General features: G+C 36.6%; 1 protein-coding gene across 1 annotated transcript; it reads right to left on the bottom strand.

Annotated features, from left to right (window-relative positions):
* Window positions 1-1,558: 1,558 nt before the first annotated feature.
* HPS3 (HPS3 biogenesis of lysosomal organelles complex 2 subunit 1) lies at window positions 1,559-24,894 on the bottom strand. Its single transcript, XM_026701587.2, has 17 exons — window positions 24,560-24,894; window positions 23,608-24,102; window positions 22,223-22,397; window positions 17,798-17,886; window positions 16,755-16,947; window positions 16,177-16,258; window positions 13,886-14,040; window positions 13,582-13,690; window positions 13,301-13,482; window positions 12,197-12,371; window positions 11,380-11,610; window positions 9,702-9,887; window positions 8,793-8,981; window positions 8,020-8,127; window positions 5,647-5,853; window positions 4,392-4,482; window positions 1,559-3,533 (listed from the first exon to the last, which is right to left on the bottom strand). The coding sequence occupies exons 1-17, from the start codon at window positions 24,768-24,770 to the stop codon at window positions 3,409-3,411; spliced, it is 3,003 nt and encodes a 1,000-aa protein (XP_026557372.1). The 5' UTR covers window positions 24,771-24,894; the 3' UTR covers window positions 1,559-3,408.
* Window positions 24,895-25,212: the final 318 nt, after the last annotated feature.

The following is a 25,212-nucleotide window of genomic DNA, read 5'->3' as shown; positions in this document are numbered from 1 at the left end:
TTGGTAATAAATAAATGAATTAAAATGATTGAGAGAATTAAATGGGAACATTTTTAATTATTAGTAATGATTTATAAAAATATAAGTGAGAAATATGGGAAAAAAAGAATTAACTATGGAAAGTTTATAAGTGTTCCCAAGGAAGTATGATATTTAATTGAAAAGAAATGTTAAAGATGTTAAGATTTTAATGAATATTAATGATAGAATTGAATTGGAATGGAATGTGTGCTTTATTTACATATATATATATATATATATATAATTTTTTCTTTTTAAGAATATAGTGCTATAATCTTAAAAAGGTATACATTGAAGCTTAAATAAGAGTTTGAATGGATAAAATTAAAAGATATAAAGGTGTCATACTCCAGTTGGTAACTACAGGGAAAGTTTGTTTAATAAAAGATAATATGAAATTGAAACAGGACAGACAAAAGTATAAATATAATGATTTGATTGAGATAATTAAAATAAAGTTGAGAAAATTAAAAGAGGGGAAAACTATGTAGAAAATATAAAACGGTAATAAAATATGGAATAGAATATAAAAATGAGCATGAAATTGAGTTTGGTGTCTGTATGAAGAAGTGATAACCTGGGACCATGCTATTTTCAAAAAAAATGTTTTATTTGTATTTTGTTTTTGTGAAAACCCAAATAAAACTTTCAAAAAAAAATCATAAAAATCTTAACATCTTTAACACTTCTTTACAATTAAATATCATACTTCCTTAAAAACACATATAATCTCCATAATTAATTTTTCTCTTATTTCTCTTCACATATGTTTTATAAATCATTAAATATACCTTTTGTTACATTTATTTATTGACAAACATTCCACTGAATTACGATAGTTATTTTATCAGACATTTTAATCATACGTTGTTTCATATTTTCTAAGATTATTTCTGCTTCTAATATAACCATGCTATCTTATATACCTTTGCAGAATCCCCTTTTCCATTAAGTTTTCACCCATTATCTCTAAATAGGCCCTGTTTCTCTATATTTTGCTTCTGTCCTTTATAACTTCTTTTCTTTCTTCCCTCTCATCTTCTCCCTCCCCTTTTTACCCCCTTGTCTCTCTAGTTCTAATTCTCTCTTCTTCATTTCCCTCTTCTGTTGCTTTCTGATTTTATACTTATTTTTCACTCTATTTTTTTGGAGTTGTTTTTCTCAATCTTAAACTTTTCATTCTCTTTCCCCCCTTTCCTTTTTTTCCCCTCGATCTAAGATTTCTTGTTCATTAAAGATGGCTTCTTCGTCGCAATCTTCTTGTTCTGCAGGCATTTCTTGTTGTTTCTCATAATTCCAAATCTCCATTTCTAAAAACTGAAATACGAAGCCAAAAGAACCTCTCCCTTCTTGTGCATCTTCTGTGTACTTTTAAAGTTCCATTTTCAGTTCTTCTAAAAGTGGAGCCATTTTAAACAGTTTTAAACAACCACCCAATTGATTTTAGTGATTCAAAACAATATCCAAGAATCTAGAAATCATCAAGTAATCCAGATAGTCCCGAGTTATATCTTCTTATTTCTTTTTCGACTTTCTCTTCCTGGGGTTTTTGTTGCAATATTTCAGTTAGAATGTATCTTTTGGAAGTCTTGTTGAGATTTTGCTATAAGTTCTTTTTTAATTCCAGGCAGTCTCCTCCCTTCCAGATCCTACCCTTTTATTCTTTTTCTCTCCTTTCCTGTTTTCAAAAGCTTTTAATTATCCAGAAATCTTTATTATCTCTTTACTTTTTATTTTCAGCATTAAATGCCTATTGATGTCAAAGTGGATTTTTTTCCAATTTCTTGCTTAAGTCTCTTAGCTGTCATTATAGGAAAAGGAGAAAACCAAATCTTTTCTCTTTTCTCTCTGCTTCGCAGCTTAAAAATCTTCTTAGGGAACAATGTTATTGTTTTTTAACAGTTTCAATTCCAGGGTACCTTATTTGCTGCTTTTGCTGTTTGACTCGGTCAACCAAAACTTTATCTTCTTATCTTCCTCCTGCACATTCTTTACCGGTCGAGTTCTTCTTTGTGGTGGTCATTTCTGACCACCGCTGCAACCGCCTTCGGGAAAGGGAGTAATGGCCAGTTGGGGAGGAGAGATGTGGCTCTCCTCAACCCTGCTGGCAGTCTCCCTCCTCTTCACCACCTCTACAGGGTGGCTTATCCCCGAAACCAGTCGGCTTGGGGTGCTCCAGCGGTAAGCACGGATCGAAGCCTCGCAGAGACGAGGTTTTGGTCTGTCGCTGAAGAAGCTCAAACCGGAAGTCCGCAACCTTTGTCACTGTTAATGTTGGGACTTTGTGATGCTTGCTAAGCCAACCTTATAAATTGCCTCCATAATCTGATTTGTAATCTAATTCAATTTTAGAAAACTTGAAGAAACTCATTGTTTGTAACACAAATAATCTGCATGGGACCTAATCTGCTGAAACTTCTGGCTCTTCTTAGAATTCTTGTGAAATGACTCTTTTCTCTGCCCTAGCAGCTATGAAAAACAAATATTTCTATTGAATAAGTTGAACAGTACACATGACTGATGTTTAGGGAAAAGCCCTGAATGACAATTACACTAAATATTTACTTAGAAAGGCCCCTTCACAACTTTATGTGATTTCTAGTGAGCTCACATACACCACAAGCAATTTAGAGTAATGAAACTTTTGTAAAACCTATCCCAAGCAGCAAGGATAAGGTGTTAGGACAGGAAGAGAATAGGGAAGAAAGATTTGGCCCAGTTATCACTTGTTCGAGGGGCAAGATTTAGTTTTATGTAGGCTTAATGCTGGGAAAGATTGAGGGCAATAGAAGAAGGGGATTACAGAGAATGAGGTGGCTGGATGGAGTCACTGAAGCAGTAGGCGTGAGCTTAAATGGATTCCAGAAGATGGTATAGGACAGGAAGGCCTGGAGGAACATTGTCCATGGGGTCATGATGGGTCGGACACAACTTTGCAACTAACAACAACAACAACAAAGGCTTAATGCACTTATTCTATTTTCTCTCTCACCAAAATAATCTAGAGTCATTGTTACTTTTTTGAAGTGCACTTTGGGAAGCTTCAAAGTTTAATATAGAAGAGGATAGGGGTGGGGATGCATATTACCAACATCTTCTCTATCTGTTTAGCTCGGTGTTTCTGAGCTCTGGCAGTTAAAGTCCAGACATCTTCATGCCAAAGCTGCCAAAGCTGAGAATCACCAGTTTACCTGTACTGTACTGTTACCACAGATCACTTGACAATCTGTAGAGATCCATCAAACCTTACTCTTCCCATGTACATGGGGATATGCTTGGAGTATCCAGCATTCAAAGTATTAATAGTTGCATCATGAAGTTTTGTTCATTTGCGTAACTTTTTACCCCACAAGACCAATCCGAGATAGCAGATACTTCTCCTTATGTTTAAGTCACCAATCTTCTGCTGCACTGAAGCAAGTGGGGCAAGAAGAACGCTACATTCCCATCTTCAGGTAAAACATTAAGGAAGTCTCTCAATTCCAGTGCCGTGGCAATGACTGATAAAGTTTCTGGACAAAAAGGATACAAACATTGATTAGAGCTAGTTCTCGTCTTACAACCATTCATTTAATTATCACTTGAACTTATAACAGCACTAAAAACAGTGATCAACTGACAACTAATCCTTCTACTTATAACCGCCATAGCATCAGTCAAGCGATCAACATTTGAGAGCTTGGCAACCAACATGCATTTATAGGGTCCTGACTACCATCTGTAACCTTCCCAACCAGTGGTGGGATTCAAATTTTGACTACAGGTTCTGTCGGCGTGGCTTGGTGGGCATGGCAGGGAAAGGATACTGTAAAATCTCCAGTCAGAGGTGGTATTTGCCAGTTCTCTGAACTACTCAAAATTTCTGCTACCAATTCTCCAGAACTGGTCAGAACCTGCTGAATACCACCTCTGCCCCCAACCATCTTCTGGGAAAGACAATGGGGGCAGGAAACTGGATTCGCTAAATAACTGTACTGATTTTCTTAAGAACTATACTGATTTCTTTAACAATTGTGGCAAAAAATGATAGCAAATTTGGCTCATTTAACCACTGCACTGCTTGACAACCGAAATTCTGGTTCCAATTGTGGCATAATTTGAGTACTACTGGAATCTCCACCAACTTTTAATGGAGATAAGATGGGTGGCATAAAGTTTTAATTAATAAATGAATGAGCAAACATTGCTCCTTGAAGACTGTTGCTTATGATCTGCATCTAACAAAACAAATGTGCAATTTGCACTGAATCCAGTTCTTCAATTTTGTCACTAAAGTGTAAACACTCCACAAAATCCCCTTAAGAGCAAAAGGCTATTCTATGTACTGCAAAAGCTCTACATTTCTGCTGTGCTATAACTCATTTTGTTACCTTGCAGGGATGACAGAAATACAGGGTAGTTTTCACCAACATGCCTAGTTCGTTTACAGAGTTCAGGAAGAAGTTTGTTCCACCATAAAGCCTAAAGCCAGTCAGAAAACAAGATCCAGGTAGAAAATCAAGAGTGTTATTCTTAAAGGAATATAACTCTTTTTCTTTTACGGCTGCTGTTTATATTTACTCATAAAAGCATGGCAGTAAGCATGTTAAACAGCAAACCTTTAAATATGTCAGATTTGCTGCTACTGTGTTCCACATGTGATTTGTTCAGGAGAGATTCAAGATTTATCAACTAATGAAGTGGGATCTGAGCTCTTTCCAGTGCCATTCTAAGTGCTGAAGAGCATAGGGAAAGGGGAGAGGCATTCAATGCCCTGTGATAACTCCTGAAGACTCATTTTCTGAATATTATTTATCATCTTGTCTCCTACCTAAATTATTGGAGTAATTCAGAACCTCAGGGTAGTTATTCTGTTTAAGTGAAATAAATACAATGACTAGCACTGATGATGTTACCTAGTTTGGGCAATGAAACGTCTGTAAGAAAACAAGCAAGGACCCCTCACATATTGCTTCATTTTCATTTTAGAACTAAAAATTTCAGTGAGCATTGCCTGGACTAGCCTTTTCCAATCAGATGGCCTGCTGGTTTTAGTGGTTAGAAAATTTAAGAAGTATGGACTCAAAACAACTGAAGTTGGGCAAGGTTAGAGCTTACAAGTCTCCCTGCTGATTCTTAAAATGCACACACAGAGTTAGTAACCCAATATACTTCCATACACATCTATGATCTATTGTCAGCATAACCTATATATGTGGTTATTGTTAAGAAACACCTGCATAATTTATACAGCCAACAAGTATCAAAACATGTGTTTATATTTCTGGAGAACACAATTACTTTAAGTATGAGATATGATAAGGCAAGCAAACATCTGGCTGGTGAAACTACTTTGAGGAAACCATAAAAATACTTTATAATCTTCAAAATTTTGTACCATGTGTTTTGGTAAGTATCCCCATTTCACCTTTTTAACGAAATAGAAGTTAAATATTTCCCACATTCAATATAATGGGGTTGCTCTGCTCAGAGTTTTAAAACCGTTGACTAGATATGGTACCATAAAATTTCATATAAGGGACTGATATAAAATGATCCTGTGAAACTATTAAAATGAAACTGCAATAGTTTGGATTTTAGAAGGGCAGGAAAAAAGTGAGAGAGAGCTATGATCATAACACTCACCTGATGTTCATCCCTCAGCTCATGCTGGGCATAAGGTATGACAGCTTCAGGGCACCTATCCAGAAGTTTGTCAATACCTGCTTCATGCTGTCCTAAACATGTATCACAAAGAACGTGTATGCTCAGACCAGAAATAGAATCTTCTGGAATATTCTTCACAAATGGGAGAATGGAGGATATTCTGAAGGATGGACTGCATAAGAGAGACTGCAGAAAGAACAGGAGAAGAGACATGTTAGGTCTGGAAAAGCACACCAAAATGGAAAACACAATGAGCAACTTATCTCGATATGAAGTTTCTGAACTTAAGGATTTAAAAGTTATAGCTCTCACTGAGGTTTTCATCTTTAAGAACTACAAGACTGACTAAGACAGTACAGAATTGAACCAACTACAAATCTGATTTTGACTTACATTAAGTCTTCCTTTCCCTTTGCTATTTTACGCTAGTCTTTAAAACAATAGCCAGGAATAGCTATTTTGCTCAGTCTAGAACAGTTTTCCTTGTTTAATACTAGGATATTTTCATATTGATCCAAAGTATTTTATCCGCCAAGTGGTTCCAGTGTGTGTGTGGTGTATGTGTGTTTGTGTGTGTGTGAGGACACAGTACTTAAAGCAGGTTTTTGAAGGAGACTGTGCTGAAGGAAAACATCAGCATTGTGAGTAAGGCACAGCACCAGACTGTGAATGTCTGCAGACTAAATGCTGATCTGGAGAAAGGGCAGCTATGGGAGAGGAGAACTGGGGAGAAGAATGAGGAAGACAGTAGATGCCAGAAGACAACAAAGGGAACATGTAGAGAAAGCACCTTACCAGGCCTGCATAAACCAGCTTCCCATCTTCCTATGGTGCTTAGCTGGGAAGAAAAGAGAACTGGCTCCTTATGCTAGAAAACTTTATTCAGAGGGAGGGAAGGATCAGAGACTACCCAAGTAAGGAGTTGATTATATGCTCATCATTGAGGTTGGAAGTATTATTGAAACTGCCTGCAGAAGAGCAAACCTCAAATTCCCGCTGCCATACCCGTTTATGTCCTTGGTTATTTTATTTTGAGCTTTGCTGTTATTTTTTGATCTGGACTGCTGAGGTATGTTTTTGTTTTCAAGCCTTGTCACTGAATGCTCAAGAAACTGGGGAGAATACAATTTTCAGTAGCAGGGCTGTCAAACTCCCACTGTGGGTTGGATGCGTCACGCACTGGCCACACCCACGCCTGGTTTAGCTGAGGGGAAAAAAGTCCTGATACATTATGTAACGCCACTGTGATGACATGAGTTTGATACTCCTGCTCTATAGCTTGGAGAATCCAGTGTACCTTTTCTCTTATTTGCTAGTTAGTACTCTACTTCTCTGTCTACAAGGGACGCTTCCACACTGGTATCCTATGGTTAGAAACTTCTAGAGTCTTTGTATTGCCCCTTGCTTCATTCATCTCTTTCTTTCTCTCCCCATCAGAGCTCCAGAAGAAGTTTAATTACTCTTTAATTACAGGTTACAGTTATTATATAACAACTGTATATTTGGAACTGTCAATTCTTTTAAATAAATTCTATGGGATAGCCTTATCTTTAAACAAGTAATGACAGCCATTAATCTTTAAACAAGTAATCACAGTCATTAATAAATTGACTGTAGTTGAGAAAACAGTATAGCTTTCAATCAGTTAAACATTTCTTTAAAGGTTCTTAACACTGGTAGGCATTTTAGCATCCATATATACTTTTGAAAAGGTAACTGGAATAAATCTAGCTCCTTTGAGCAACTACCATTTAATTTGGATATCCACAAAACAGAAAGAATTCAAAACCAAACCATTTGGCTTGCAAAAATCTGGGCAACCATTAAATATCAGCAAAGGATACCAAAACAAAATAAAATAACTGTCCACTGCCATCTGGGAGTCATTTGGATTTTTATAGCCCAGATTTGATTACCTTTTTTTAGTTAGGGACAATCATTTGTCCTTGGGATACAGACAATTTAAGTATAAGGAATGTGAGGAGAAAGAGGTTTACCGCCTACACAACACTTGTAACACTTGTTGTCAACTATCTCCTCCATGGCAGGACACTGTCAGTTCATTAAGGAAACATGTTTTTAAAAAAGTTAGTAAACTTCTGAATCTAGTATGCCTATGTTGAAAGCTAATATTGAGACACTCAGGAATATGGATTTCTACTATTCATTCCAATATTTCAAGGTTTATCTATTGTTTTATTCCCTTATCTTACCCTAATCTTAAACCTATTGATCATAGAATAGGGGAAATTTATTTAATATTGGTAGTTCTATCCCTCTTCATTTTAGAAGTTGTTTGTCTATTATTAGTTTAATTGGCCTATACTTGCACAGATGTCAAAGGTGCCATACTTGTAATTTTGAAAGGTCATCACGTGAATTCCAATCAGGAAGAGGTACTAATGACATCATGAATATAATCCAAGAAAATATAAGTCCATAATCACTGCAGGAATTTATCTGAAAGAACCAAACAAAAGATATTGTAAAAAAGCAAAGATAGTCATTTGCACTGCAAGCATGTTTACATTCAGGTTTCTAATTCAATTTAACATTTACAATTTAACATTTAATTAAAAATAACCATAATAATCTACCATTTGATACTGCACTATGTTCTTAAGAAATGCAAGGCCTTTGATGATTAGATATTTTAACTGTGCATTTAGACAGGAAATAACAATTTTATAACAGTATCAACAAATATCATTTTTCACTGATATTTGGGGATTTAATATATCATTTTTTTCTCAAATTAAACCATGTAAAGAATTACAGAGCCCAATTTCCCTTTGCTATATTAGTAAGATCACAGAATATTTATGTGATTGCCTATGCTATATACAAATCTCTAATACAGCTGGGAGCACATTGTAGAAAAATAAGAAACGATGGCACAGTATTGCAGGCTAACTCTGCCCACAGTCTGGAGTTTGATCCAGACCAGCTCAAGGTTCCTATCCCTCTGAGTTTGGTTTAATGAGGACCCAAATTGTTGGGGGCAATATGCTGACTCTGTAAACAACTCAGAGAGTGTTGTAAAGCACTATGGAGCTGTATATAAGGCAAGAATTGCTATTTATCCTGATGTGCAGTCTCTCTCTTCCCTATCCAAAGTACTTTACCAAATCTTCAGTGGTTTTTAGAGGCTCAGTGTCAGGAAGCTCTTTCCTGGACAGTCTCCAAATATACTGTGTAGCAAGTTTAAAATGCAACTCCTGTGCAACCTCTTCCTGAGTACATGCTACAAGCAAAGCTTCCCAGAAGTCTACCAAGAGTTGGGGAACAGTGTCTTCATTTTTACCACTCAGCATCTGCATTCCAAAAATATAAAAAGGAATTACTTGCATTACTTACTTCCACCATTGCAGCTCTTTTCCCCTCAAAAGCTGAGGAGGTCACTGGCTATCAAAGATTGTTCCAGTGTTCAATCAGTTTGTGTTAAATACTGCTAAGCTTTAAATTGGTGGGTTCATTCTTTACTTTAAATGCAAAGTGAATAATGAACTGCAAACAAGCCTTACTTTGGCTAATTTATATGCATGAATCAAACTATTACACCAGCTGTAAGTACAAAGTTGGGAAAGAATAGATGTATTTTCCCAGAAAAAAAAAATCTACACTTAGAATTGATATTGCGTTATCATTTTCAATGCTATGCCATTTTCCCATTAAAAGCCATGCTTTTCAGTGATAGCAATTCAAATCAACCTTTGGCTGTATTAATTATCTAATACATGAATTAGACTATTGAACTCTTTATATTTCTCTTTTGTAGAGTATGAGAAAAAAATGACTCCAAATTTTATATATCCTTTAATCATAAAGTCTACAGTCTAGAAACAGAACTATTTTTGCAGATCTTAACTATAAGGGATGGGATGTGTGGGGGAGCTATGCTTTTTATTTTATTTTATATACTGTGTTTTAATTGCTTATAAACCATCTAGAGTCACTATGAGTGAGTAGGCTGCCAGATAAATTTCCTAAATAAATATATAAATAAAAGGAGCAAAAAATGTTGCACAACAAACCTTGATATAAGAGTTTGCTTCTTCCAGTTCCATTTTATTATTTTCATGTAAAGCCAATAATGAAGCTAGGAGAAATCCAGGTCTGGTCTCTTTGAGGTACAAAGCAAGTTCAGTTGGGAACATTTGTCCTTTATTGTGCTGTTTTAAAAGTCTTGGCTCCTGAATAAAACCACATACCAATTTCATCTGCAGATAAAATACAAGATCTAGTTGGTGGATTCCACTCTACATTTTGAATGGTATCTAACTCATTTTTATCAATCTAATTAAAAAAAAAACCCAGCAAAAATATATGCCTAGATTATACTTATTTCAAAAGACCAGGATGCAGATGGTATTCCTAATGTTAATGGATATTACACAGTAAACAAGCTATTGGACTCAATGTTTTACTGCTTTCTTTTGCAGAATGATCAAGCCATGACACATCAATTGCTGTGGTTTACACATTGTACAGAAGAAGTTTTAATCATGCTTTACTAAGTTACTACTGACTGGGTTTACACACATAAAGCTGAAAGTAGATTAAAAACATTTTGAATTAACGTTAACTCGGTCACCAGCAATAGCTTTAAATTGGGGTATCAAATTCATCCGCAGTCCAAGATCTGAAAACTAGAGTTAAAAACTGATTTGCAAATAACACAATCCTTATTTGTAAATATCCCCACTAGGAGTAGTTCTTGTTGGAAAGAATGTGAAAAAAGGTTGTTTTCAGTTCCTGCTGTTCATTATATCCATGGCTGAACAGGACCTACCTAAAAGACGCGTTTCACTTTCTGAGACTCCACTATTTGATGAGACAAAAACTTGTTTAACCCCACAGACTAGATTTTGCCAAGAAAATATAGAGAATATTATGTATAAAAGTTTGGGATAAAAGAATGCCAACAATATTGCAGAAAAGACACTCTTCCACGTGAGGTCCACAATTGATTTTTTGATACATAAAACACAACCTGGTATTCTCCTGATGTGGTGGATCACAACCATAAAGGCAATTTTGGTTTGGAGTTACAGTATTTACAGTTCATGATATCCTAAGGTCATTAGAATACGAAAAACTAACAAAAATGTAAGGACAGAAGAGGAATATTATATTCATCTAAAAAAGAACCAGAGCAAAAACTCATCCATCAGATCTCTTATTGTGCATTGTAACTTCTATCTTTATTCTCTAATTATGTGAATGGCAAAAACAACATAACTAAAAGGAATTAGAACAGCCATTTCCTCTCCCCTCTTGAAAAGAGGAATCATTCTTTCAAGCTTAGGACAGAATGCCAAGACAAACCTTTGTCACTTTGACTGCCACAGGGAGGATAATGGAAACTTACCCCATGCTAAGTATATTGTCTGCCCTAGAATGTTGCGCTATATAGGAATAGCTGCAATAGGAATCTTTTCCCATCATCTGAGATACTGGGTTCTAGGGCCTTCAGTCTGTAGATGAGAGCTCTGCTCCAGTATCTCCATTCTTCTCCAAAAAGGTGAACAGACTGAAATGTCTGCCGGGGAGGGGAGCTTCATGGGAGATATACTTCCAAACATAATTGTTGGAAGAATGTTGGTACCACTTACCTCTTTCATGATGTAATGGTGTATGTATGTATGTATGTATGTATGTATGTATGTATGTATGTATGTATGTATGTAATGTATCCCCAATGATCTGTACCTCTGCTTGGCTGTCCAGCTCCTTTTTACATCTATCCCAATCCCCCTTTTTCAGAGCCACTGAAGCCTTGGCCAATGTCACCAGAACAGAGGGTGCCATGTTTTCTATCAATTCCAGATACTCCTTTGCCATTTCAGGGCACACATTTTTCATGCAAAGACTGCAGAGGATGTGAGGTATCTGGTTTGGCTCAGCACGGTGGAATATCTGAAGTACTTTTGCAGCCAAATCCTAAAAATGCAAACATATATAAAATTCTAGTTATTTATAACACAAGACAGAAATATAATCAGCAGTCATCAAACTCTCTAAAAGGTCATAATAAAACAGGAAAAATAATCTGAAACAGCTCATGAGAGAACTGGATAGATCTTTCAATTATGAAATGCTCATAATTTGCAACAGTTCTTTCAAAATCCAACTTTTCCCATATACTTATCTAAATAGGTAGTTTCTGGAGGAATCTACACAACAGTATTAGGAATTTGAGAGCGTGTAGTTGCTACATTCACAAAGAACACTTGTAGATTTGCAGAATTGTCAAAGGAAACTTATAGATTTCAGCCATTTACCAGAATATAAACTACTCTGGGAAGTCCTCCACTACCCCGGTGGAATTGCTTGCCATGGTGTTTCCCTGAATATTTATTTAACATCCTGGTGGCCAACAGTAACAGAAGTTAGTCCTACTAATTTTCTTAAATGCTTGATTTAATTCCGTTGACTCTGTTCATTGTTGTGAATGGAAGAAAAGAGTTAACACAAGACATGAACCTTCTTATGGAGAAAGGAGAACCAAATAAATCCATCATCTTACTTCATTTAGCTTTTCATCTATGTCTTCATACAAGGAATGCTTTAAGTAGAATATAAAACCTTTTTCATACTTCTGTGTTTTATCTTCAAATGTTACTCGCTTCAGAATGTCAGATATAGAAAGGCTGGACATTTTATAGTAAGGGAGAGTAAGATGGAAGTCTTTAGTGTCAAACCTGAAAGCATAGAAGTCAACAAAAAAAGCATTAAAATCCATTTAAGACAAGCACTTTAATAAAACAAACATCTCTCTGTATGGGTAACCAAAATTAGAGTTGGTTTTACAATAGTCTTGTGCTGAAACTACAGACACATAGCTACGTCTACAGACACGTAGATCACATTTATTTTGCAATCTTAATCATATCCTAAATAAAACAAACAAAAAGGTGTGGACTGGGAGATTTATTGCAAAGTCCTTTATTTTCCTAGACATTCTGCATTCTCGAAATGAATTGACTACAGCTCCCATTTTCTGCTATCATTAAAGATTATGGGACTTGCAGTCCAAATCAGTTGAAATCTTCTATTTGTGTATGTGTGTGTGTGTGTGTGTGTGTGTGTGTGTGTGTGTTGTGTATAAGAGTGGTGCGGTGGCCTACAGGTGGAGGTCTCGCCTCATAATCAGGAGGCTGTGAGTTCAATCCTAGGTAGAGGAAGATATTTCTCTCTCTGGGCACAATGAGAATATATCTGCTGAACAAAAAATTCCACATTGGTCACAGGAAGGGCATCGGCCATTAAACACTCTGCTAGCTCCATTCACTTGCCCAGACTCCATCCTGCAAAGGATTATGGTATCAATATATATATATGTACACACACAGACAAACACCGTGGATGTATATGTGATAATATATTGATATATATATAACATAAACATATCCTGGGCTGACCTATTTTCCCTTACTTTCTGTTAGCTAAGCTGAAGATGTACAGCAGTTACTTAATCTTGTTTAAGAGAAGAGCATAGTAGTGCTAACCTACTATGGCGGCTTCTAAAGCATTGCATGGTCTTTAAGACAATTCTCCAATGAAGTTCCCAGTATAATTCCCTCCCTGATATGATCTGAATAAAGATTTTTCTTGCACAAAATATTCAAACCTGCTGTAACAGTCTCCAAGAAGAGCACAACTCTCATGAAATGCGGCTAGTAGAGCTTCCTTCTCCTCCAATTCTTTCACAGCAGGATCCATTAAAGCTGCTCTGACTAGCAAATGAGCCTCACTTAAGAGATGAATACAACTCTCTGTTCTTACATTTTCATAGGTCTTGCTGTATTCTACCTAAAGCAGAAAAAGGGGTCACTTTCAGGTTTATGTTAGGCCACAGTACATTATCCTATTCCTAGAAGTCAATGAAATAAATGCAGAATACTACAGTACCATTTCTCTGTATAGTTGGAGAGTTGAAGTTGTGTTCACAATATACAAATTCCATCCGGATTCCGATTCTGGGGGAACCTTGGGTTTGATGTTATCAGCCTTTCGGTAACTGAAAGGATACATACACACTTGTGAATTTTAAATTTACAACTATAATAACTTTGTCAGCTATTTTAGAATTCTTTCAGTAGCAATAGAAAGGCAAGAATATATGTTCAAGACGATCAGTAGCTGAGTAACCTCCTTTTGACCCCAAACATCAAAATCTTGCTTCCACCACAAAACTCAAAATCTTTATACTTACAGGAGTCTTTGTTTAAGTGTTTTTTTCTCTAGAATATCCTCAGAATCTGCTTTTGTCAAAATGATGATATGGTGTTTGAAGTGAGAGATGGCTTTCAGTCCTATAAAAAGCTGCATCCTCAAGGTACAAACATCAAGAGACACAGGGGGACAAGCCTGTGAAGAAACAGTATATCTTTACATTATTGTATCTTTAATTTCTCTAAAACAGAAAATGGATCACTTGGCATCCTCCAGCACCCATTTGTGACCTCAAGGCATCCCAAGTTGACCAAAAGCTTCATTCATCCATCCAATCCTTAAAATTTGCTCCAAGTCACTGGAAAATAGGGGGTATCCCAAATAAATGAATAAAAAATTCTCCCCAAACTAATTAATAAAATCAGCCCAAGGTTTATTATTTTACGGTTTCTTAATTTTTTGTGGAATTCTAATAATAACTTTATGAGGTGTGATGATGGTACAACTCATATTTAATGACCTAAGGCCAGACCTCACTGTAACAGCATGGCCAAAAAGGCATTAAGAGTTGTAAATCTAATTGTACGACGCTTCTCCTCTGGAAATATTGAATTGCTAACTAGGACATACAAAATCTTTGCTAGACCAATACTCGAATACAGCTCATCTGTCTGGAATCCACATTGTATATCAGGCATTAATACAATTGAGCAAGTCTAGAAGTATTTCACGAGAAGAGTACTACACTCCTCTGCTCGCAACAGAATACCCTATATCACCAGACTTGAAATTTTGGGCTTGAATAATCTTGAACTACGCCACCTACGGTTGGATTTAAGCATAGTACACAAAATTATCTGCTACAATGTCCTACCAGTCAATGACTACTTCAGCTTCAACCGCAACAATACAAGAGCGCACAACAGATACAAACTCAATGTTAACCGCTCCAAACTTGATTGCAGAAAGTATGACTTCAGCAACAGAGTGGTCAATGCCTGGAATGCACTACCTGACTATGTAATTACATCCTCAAACCCCCACTATTGACCTCACCCCATTCCTAAGAGGTCTGTAAGGGGCATGCAAAAGTGCACCATTGTCCTATTGTCCCCATTTAATCCTACCTATTTTCTGTATTCTTACTCATGTTCATACTCATACCTATTATTTTGTAAGCGATTGACAAATCAAATGAATAAATAAAATAAATAAAAATAAACTACATATTTACAAAGATATTTTATTTTGTTTTATGTGTCTAATAATTCACTTGCATTGTTAAACACAATTCAGGCATCATTAAAATTAGGAGTACTTCTGAACACTTCTAATATAAATGCTACCCAATGAGGTTGGAATGATATCCAGACATTTGTGTTCCCAGAGATGTTTACTGGGAAAAAAAACCACCTAATGGGGTTTACTTTTCATGGAACTATCTATTCAAGAAAACTTCCTTGATAGATACTGGCAGCTCAAATTTCTCAAATATGCTGATGAAGTTAGGATATTTCTGTTGAAATGCACATCACTTTATATTAGCTTTGCTCTTTTTGTGTCCATCTTGGAACCCTTCAAACTCCATTTCATCTTCATCATGAAGCCGTCCCACAGCTAGTCAATGCTACTTCTAAAGCACCGTTGATGTTTTCTTAACCTCAGCAAAGTTAAGATGTGTGAAGTTCAACTCAGAATTCTGAGTTCAAAGAAACACTGTTCTAAAGCCATTCTTTTACACCTGGAACATGTCAACAGGTTGGGATGAAGGCTGAGTTGTTCACTGAAACAGCCTAATAACAAAAAACAGCCTTGCTCTTCTCTTTCATGACTATCTCCTCTGGTTCTCTGGACCTGCTCAACCCTCTGGACCTTCTCTACAACTTATCCTTTAGACTTAATAGGATTGTCTTGGTTATTTTTACCTTTGACTGAATTTTGACAGTCTTTGCTAGGTTTCATCTTATTATCCTTTCTGGATAATTACTCTAGAAAATGACACTTATTTTTATTGTTTGGTCTATATATTCCCAACTTTTGGAAGCCAATCTCCATATCACTTTTCTCTCCATTGTCCTCTGGATTACCCCCATCCCCATACAAATTCAGTAAACGAGAACAACTCTGGTCTTGTTTAGTGGTATAGAAGAGCTTTTCTTTTGGATCCCTGGAAGGGCAAGAGTCAGGGTGGTGTTCACTATGATTCTTGTCCTAAAGAAATGTTGAATTAAGTCTAAAGCTGCCAAAAGGTTGCCTACTTTTACATCACAATTAAGGCTGCATGGATTCTGGAAACAAACAAAAGCTAATCTCAGAAATCAATCCGAGCACCTTTAATGTTGTATCAATGTAGGGGTCTTGGTTCCGAGCTGCTGCTGCACTGCATCTCACTGTAAAGCACTGCAGGTTGTTGCTAAGTAGAAAAATAAAGAGGAGTTAGGCTGGAATATATCCATCAGCTCATTGCCAATATGTTACCTTCCAGTTGTGTTATAACCACAACTCCTAAAAGACTATGCAAGCAGGGTAATTTTAAGGGTTGAATATCATGCTGAGGAAAACACAATCTTGATTAACAATCTTGAGTGTGTAACACTGTAAACAAAATACTCTGTGAAATATATAGAACTATTGTTTGAACTAATCAGCTAGAGACATAGATTCTAAGGAAGGGTTTTCTAAAATAAAACTTCTTTCATTCCAGCATTAAATTCCTGCCTCATTTCATGTTGCACCATGTGGAATTTTGTCCCGTATATCTGGCGAACCAAAAATAAATGCTTTTTTATTAATACATATTCTTGGCCAGCTGTGCTCAAACTCTGCAACCCATTTCTCAACACAGAACTTGAACTGCTGGTGGAATGTTCTGACCTTTATGAAGGATGATAAACAAAAAAATGTGATACCTTGTAATCACATGCAGGAACTGGGGTGTAAGAACTGCTTGCTGGGATCTTTCTGAATACTGGTAGGTAGAAATAAGTTCCACTAAATTATTGATTGTGTATAGGTATGCCACATGTGGTAGAGAGAAAAAGCAAAACAAACTCAGGATTTCTTGTTTAGTTGTATCTCCTTCCTTAGCCGTGACATAAGTCCCTAGATGAAAAAAAAGAAAAGAGAACATCTAGCACCAGATATTAGGTAAGAGCTGCAATTCTTGAGCCTTCTCTCAATGCAACAACTTTAGAAATTCTGAATTACATGAATTTTAGGGGCCTGGCTAATATAATGTGGTATGATGATGATAATGAAGAAGATACATTTGATTTGTATGGCCATTCATCTTATTCAAGGGCCTCTGCAGAATGCACACAAAGAAACCATCAAATTTGAGAAGGAAGATATATGCTAACAAGCTTTCCATAACATCTGGAAACCAAGATTTTCAGCCCAGTTCAGTAAGATTCAATTGATAGTACGCTGATGAGTTTGGCATTAAACCCAAAAGATCAACAGGAACTGGATCTGATCCTTGGACCTTGCCATTAATTGGATGCAAAAAGTGGACAAAGTTGGTATGAGCCTGAATACAACACAGACTGTTCCTATAATCTCTTCTCACAATCAACATATCCTTCTCTTATTGCATTCAACTTCGTTACATCATGTTACAATCTGTAACTCAAAGAAAATTTTAAAGTAAAAAATGAATTCAAAACAGGCCATTAAAAAAAAATGTAGCCCCTAGAAACTTTCAACTGAATTTATATAAATTTCTAAATTGCCACAGCATTCCAATTTGATTGGATTTATGATTCTGAAATTCTCACAAAAAAGCTATTTTAAATATTACTCTGACCCAAATTCTTAGGTTACTGAAATTAAAGTTTGCTATCAATATATGGTATTTATTGAAAATATTTCCCCATTATAAGCTATATAATATTGGAAATGGGATGTATTTTTCCACAACTTCCATAATGACAATGTAGGTTCAGAAATGTACCTGATTCATGTATTGGAAGCAGCTGAAGAGAGTGCAGTTTGGCATCTTCAACAGAAAAAGGAAATGAGGAAACATCAAGAGCAAAACGCCTACAAAGAAAAGTGACAAATGAAAAGATAAGCCAGCAGTTTTCTATGTTTACAGTGAAATCGCAGGAATCTTTATGCAGTCTTTCGCTTTCATATTGCATTGGAAACTGCTCGTGCTGAAGCAGCATCCAATTTAAGCAGGGTGCAGTAGAAGTAAAGTTCTCTGTGCATTAGCAAACAAGTATGTAAGACTGACGTCTACTTTGAGCATTTCTTAGCAGTTCTAACAATTTTCATTTTTTGTTGCTAAAATAACCTCCTCAAACTGGCACATAAGACACTTTAGGTGTTCCTATTGTTTCTTGGGTGTATTACAGGGGTGTCAAACTCATGTCATCATGGCAGCATCACATGATGTATCAGGACTTCCCCCTCCTTCTTTAAACTGGGTGTGGGCATGGCCAGCACATGACGCATCTGGCCCCTAGGCCAGTAGTTTGACAGCTCTGGTATATCAGAACAGAATAACAGAGTTGGAAGGCAACTTAGAAGTCTTGTAGTCCAACCCTGAGCTCAAGCAGGAGACCCTGTACCATTCCAGATAGGTAGCTGTCCAGTCTCTTCTTAAAAGCCTCCTGTGATAAAGCACTCACAGCTCCTGAAGGCAAGCCATTTCAATGGTTGATTGTTCTCACTGTCGGGAAATTACTTCTTAATTCTAGGTTAGATCTTTGATTAGTTTCCATCCTTTGTTTATCTTGCCTTTTACTTAACATGAAACCAAATAAATGGCTTACATAGTTTCTACAGGTAATAAAATCCAATATAAATACTAGTAAATAGTTTTTTTAACAAGTAGTCCTCTTACAGTTGAAATTTCTGCTCTAGATCAGTGTGGTTGTAATGCAAATCATCACATGCCCCGACCAATTTCACAAGCATTTTTACCACAGTTTTCTTGTTAAGCAAATCACACAGTGGATAAATGAAATCAGGCTTCCCCAATTGACTTTGCTTGTTGAAAGTCAGCTGGAAAAGTCACAGACCACAATCACATGACCGCAAGAGGCAGCAACTATTGTAAATGTAAGCTAGTTGCCAAGAAACTGAAATGCAATCACATGCCAGTGGGGCTGCTGTGATGGTTAACTTCAAATATGACTTTGTAATAGTTTTTTCTAAGACCATTATAACATTATGTTGACAAACCATTGTAAGTTGAGGACTAATTGATTTATTTCTGAAAATGTTGGCTGCTGATACTTTATGTAATTTAAGAAATTATTTACATCAACATAACCAGTAGCATATATCACTATATTAGCTAGTATTTGCTGCTGGAAAAAGAGACATAAAATACTACATTTTCTTTCTTTTCTTAAATAAAGTCTTACTGAATTTTAACAAAACAAATAAAAGATCTTATTTGAGTACAGCATGGTTCCAGGTTATCACATTTCCATACAGACACAATTTCATATGCATATTCATCTTATATATTCAACTTCATATCTTATTATTCTTTTCCCAACTTCTCACTATTTCTCCCTTTACTTTTCTTAATTTTCTTTTATGATTATCTCATTTTCTTCTTATTTAATTGTATTTTTTTAACCTAAATTTCTATATCTTTTTATTCATTATACTTATACTTTCGTCTTTCTTGTTTACAATTTCATTACGTTCTCTTCCAACTTTCCTAAAAAATTCCCTCTATGATTGCCAATCGGAGTGTAACACCTTTAAGTCTTATTGTTATTATCATATAAAATTTCATTAAACATTAAATTTATGCATTCTAAAATTATAACATTCAAATTTCTAATATCTATTTTATATCATGTAAATCTCATCATTCAGACTCTGCTTTGTACTTCCCCTTAAAAATGTAAAAAGAAAAATTCTAAAAACATAGCAAATATATATATATAAACATTAGTGAGCAAAATAGTTATTCAACTTCATTCTAGTACTGGTATGAACCTTGTAAATCTTTCACATTTCTTTTCAATATTTATCAATCTTTGAGAACAGTTGAAATATTTCCCTCCCTTCATTATTACTTAACTGTTAATAAGCATACCATTGGATAATCATACAATTTTATCTTATAAGTTATTTACTATTAATAAGCAAAATAATTATTCAAATTCATTCTAGTAACTGGTATAAATTTCCTTATAAATCTTTCACATTTCTTTTCAATATTTTATCAATCTTTAGAAACAATTACGTTTCCCTCTCTTCTTTATTATTGCATTAATTATAAACATACCATTACATAACAATACAGTTTTATCTCATAGATTTACTTATTTCACTTCTAACTCATTACAGTATTCTACTGTCACAACACTATTTTGTACCTTTGCAGAATCCTCACTTTTAACTTAATTTAGCCATTGTCTCTGTGTTTTCCAGCTGAGCAAATACCTTTAATCCTAGTACGTTTCCCCTTTTTCTTTATTTCCTGCTTTTGTCACTCATAAATTCTTTCCCTTTCTATCTTCCCCCCTTTTTCTCATCCCTTTTTTTATACCCTTCTCTAATTTTCCCTTCTGTGGTTTTCTTTTCTGCTTCTCCTTGCTGTTATACTTCCCTTCCAGATTATTTTTTCTTTTTGGCTGTTCCCTTTAATCTCAAACTTTTAACTCCTTTCCCCCTTTTCCCCCTTATTACCACATTTTGCATTATTTGATCATTGAAAATAGCTTCTTCTTTGTCCCGCCCTTCTTCTTGCTCTTGAAACTTTTCCTTTTGCTTGTCCTAGTTCAGGATCTCCATTTCAAGAAATTCAAATACGAAGCCAAAGGATCATCCTCCCCTTTCTGCATTTTCTTTCTGTTTTTTAAGACTCATCTTCAATTCCTCCAGGAGTAACGCCATTTTAAACACTTTTGAACAACCACCCAACTGATTTTAAGTAAAAACAGAAGAAAGAAAAGACCAATGCTAAAGACTTTTTTTTATATATCACCAAATGATCCCAGACTGTTCCTTCTTGTTTCTTTCCTTTACTTTTCCTTTCCGTGGGTAACTGTATCTTTTAATAAGGTTTCAGTTACAATGTATTCTTGGGAGTCTTTTCAAAGTTTCGCTGTTAATCCTCTTTATTTTTCCAGGTGGCTCTCCATTTTTCCATTATTCCAAGTTCCACCCTTTTGCCTCCCCTCTTCTCCTTTTTAGGGCTTTAAAATGACCAAGGAAAAAATCTTTATTTTTCTTTTGACACTTAAATTTCAGCTTAAAGTTGCCTATTAGTGTCAAAGTAAATTAATATAAATTTCTTTCCATATCATTTGTAATTGTCAATATAAAGGTTTTAAAAAAGGGTTTTTAACCTCCTTTTCTCTCTCCTTCGCTGCTTCAAAGTCTTCTTTCAGAAGGATCCCTCTAAGTACTTTTAGATTCAGGGTACCTTGCTTAGAAGTTCTCTGTTGTTTAGCCTGGTCTGTCCTGCTTTCCTCTTTGTCTTCTTCCTGCACAATCTTATCCAGTCGGGTTCTTCTTTGAGGTGGCCATTTCTGACCACCGCTGCAACTGCCTTCGGGGAAGGGAGTTTAGACCAGCCAAGGAGGAGAGATGTGGCTCCCCTCTACTCGGCTAGCAATCTTCCCCCTCTTCATCACCTCTACGGGGTGGCTTCAGCCCTGAATCCAAAGGATCAGGGCACTCCAGCGGTGAGCACAGATCGAAACAGCGCATGATCGCAGATTTCAATCTGTCGCTGAAGAAACCCAAACCGGAAGAAGAAAATACTACATTTTCAAAGTCTGAACAACCCTACATATCAGAGAGGAAATCATGTCAGCAAGATAACTAGTTTTTAGGGAATGCTTGCTGTTTTATTATCACTAGGGGGAAAACTCTATACATGTGGACTCTGCCCTAACAGCTGAAAAAAGAGACAAATATAGACAGATGATTTTAACATTGCCTATTTATCCATAGCTTGGAAAAAGAAAATTTGGTTATGCTGTTTTGGAAGGCCCCTCTCTTTTATTTTAATTAAACTATGGAAGTTTTGTTGTATATTTTATGTAAGCTGCTGATATAATTACATAAACTGTAACTTCATCATAGTCTGTAGAAACTAGAGGTGAACATCCACAGGATGCTTTGTTAATTTTAGCTTATTATAATCTGTAAATATACTTTGCAGTGAGCATGTTATATGAACCAGGTTTCTAAGATTTGCTTGACAAATTGATAAACCAGGTATGTGGATCAAGGCAACCGGTAATATTAGATGATGGTATTTGTTGCTTTGGTCTGGCTACTTCTAGAGCAAAGTGAAAGCTTGCATTTCCGAGAAGAACTGTTAATATTCTGTGTATTGTATGCATAATACATATCTACAAAATCTATTTATTAATGATAAATGACATTTTATTACCTGTACAAGATATATTGCACTTGGATATTTAAATCTTGACCAGTTAAGCTAATTGACTCCAAAATAACAGATATCTCACACTTGCTACTTTCTTCTCCAAGAAGTTCCACAGGCTGCTGACAGAAAACAAACCCATCTGATTCTGATTGAGTTTGATCAACTTCCTCTGTTATACCTTTAGTAAGTGAAAAAGAATGTCAGTATACAATGTCAACTCTTAAGACAACTAGAAATTAATAGAAGAAACATTACCAGTCTAACCTTGTACAGGTGGTCTTCACTTACCAACAGTAATTGGGACTGGGAGCTGTCACTAAGCAGTGCAGTCATAAAACAAATCACTGAAAAGCCAAGGAGGATCTTCAGCCAATATAATATACATAGACACTTTAAACCCAAGGATACACTAAGGCAGAAGTTTGTCCACCCCAATGAAAAATACCCTGACACAAGCTATGCAATGTGGCATTTGCAGTGAGATATGTGTAGATCTGTACATTGGTGAACAAAACAACCACTTCAATAACAACAAAGGAACACATACCCATCAGGACAAGATTCAGTAGCCCATCTACATTTAAAAGACAAGGGCCACTCTTGAAGACAGCAGAGTCCACATTTTGGACACAAAGAACAGCTGGTTTGAAAAAAGAGTCAAAGAGGCAGTGTATGTCAAAATTGAACAGCCCTCTCTCAACAGAGGGGGAGAGATACGACAACATCTATCTCCAATCTACAACACAGTCCTTTCAGTAGTTCCAGGAAGACTCCATGCCCATTTGCACTATTCAGGTGACCTGGAGGACACAGATAAACCTCCAAGACAAGTTAACAACTCTCTATAAGAACACAAATGACCAGCTGTCTGCAAAGAATATAAATCCTTCCATTCCCCACCATCCAATCAAAGCTGAAGAAGCTTCTTGGATAAGAAGCAAAATGTCTTCAAAGAAAAACAAGTCCAGTTGCCTCTTGAAAAAGCATCTCTGGATGACTGAGAATCTTCATAGTCATAAAGCACAATACCACATGCCCCACTCTGACTTGTATTAGCAATCCCAGTTGTTATTAGGTGAATCTCACACGATTGCAGCATCCCATGGTCATGCAATTGCCACTTGAAACCTCCTACCAGCTTCTCCATTGATTTTATTTGTTGGAAGCTGGCAATGAATGTGGAATGCCATGTTACAATTATAAGCTTGTTGCCAAGCATCCAAATTGCAAATGTGATTACAGGAATGCGGCAAGGCCACAACTATAAGGACTGGTAGTAAATTCCCCTCATTCAGCACTTAGAATGATTGTTGAATGAGGACCAATTGCATGCTGCTTTTGTTCTTGGGAAGCAGTCTTGATCTGGGTATATTAAATATCATACTGACCTTCATTAATGGGTATTTCAGGCTCTACAGATTCACAGATATTGCTATTACCAGCCAAAGTTACTTTCTCCCCAGTTAGTAGTTTGAAGACAAGGACTTCCAGTTCTGCTGTGACGGCAACATACCCTGCACAAAATGCAACTTCTGTTGGGGTGATCTTCTCCATGTGCAAAATTAAGGAACGTTCAAAGTCAAGCACTTTTACATCCTCACTCACAAATAAATGCTTCAAGTGGAATAATATCAACTTATCCTTGCAGCCAACCAGTAGGTCTCCTGATAAAGGGCAACAGGAGAAACATGTGGGAGGATCTGAAAGAGGAATTTCTATGATTGTCATTTGTTCTTTAGACGTCTCAGTATAGGAAGCTTCTGGGTTATGACCTTGCATCCGCACACAAACACGTGAGCTGCCAGAGGACATGCATCTCCAGTTAACATAAACTCGTAAGAAGAGGGTGCTGTGTTTCTCCTCAATAGTGGCCAGATAATCTCCTGAAAAACAAAAATTTTGAAAAAAAACATGGCCAAAAATATAAATGCCATAATGAAACGTAGGAGTGTGCATAATTAAACTATAATGTGAACTAAGTTTTTGAATTAGCTGGAAATTCCCTCAGAAGACTGTGCTAATTGCATAACAGTGCCTTCAGACTTTGTATTTCTCATAATTAGCCACAATACCCTGATTTACTACATGGAGATTGTGTAACATCACAGACTGGGGAAGACTGTTTTATATGTCTGTTAAGAACAAGTAATAGGAAAATCCTAGTAGTTTGTTAACAGCGATGCTGATCATATTGACTATAGAATAAGGAGGAACAGCATTCTTAGGCAAAGTCTTCGTTTAGGAAGGGAATGTTTAGTCTTTCGAAAAGGCAGCTAATTTAGTGAACTCCTTTCCTTCCGTTCGACTCGGTTCTGGATGTCCAGCCAGGTTTGCGCTTACCCATTTCACCGTATGCCATGGACAGCACTCGGCCCAAGGTACTGAAGGAGCCAAGCGGCTGGCAGAGTTCCCCAAACACTTCCACCTTGCAGGCGCCGGAGCCGCAGGCCACCAGGAGTACGTCGCCCCCGCAGCAGAAGAGCGCTGGTTCCTGCTTCAGAGGAACGACTTGCTGAGACCCGAACGGGTGCAAGTTGTAGACCTGCACCATGGCTCCAGCTCGCCCGGACTCCGGATCACGGCCTCAACGGAGCTTTATTCTCCACGGAGGAGTCAACTCGGACAAAAGGTTTCGCTTCGTTGCAAAAGGCAAAGACTACCGCTTCCGCATAGGGTCCCGCCCAACGCCGGTCAGCTGGAAGGAGCCACTTCGTGCGAAAGCAGCTTCTTTTTCGGATGCTGCTTGAAGCCATTTAGATCAGGCGACAGGGCTTCAGCCTGCAATGGTTTACCTCCTTCCCCGAAGGTGATCTACTTTTTAAGTAGAGTGGAACAGGATTGCGCACTATCCTCTCCACAAGAGAGAGGCGTTGCCAGCTGTCTGCCATGGAAATTGTTCTCTCACTTCTAAAAGTTATTTTGGTTGGGATTGGAGATTGGAAAGAAACGAGCACAGAGGATTTATGCAGTCTGAAGGGATTTTTAACATATCT

The sequence above is a fragment of the Pseudonaja textilis genome, chromosome 4 (genome assembly GCF_049901715.1).
Source record: "Pseudonaja textilis isolate UNSWEBS1 chromosome 4, rPseTex1.2, whole genome shotgun sequence".
In the NCBI taxonomy this organism is placed as follows: Eukaryota; Metazoa; Chordata; class Lepidosauria; order Squamata; family Elapidae; genus Pseudonaja; species Pseudonaja textilis.
Note: the sequence above shows the minus strand (reverse complement) of the source record. Positions and strands in the feature narration are given on the sequence as shown.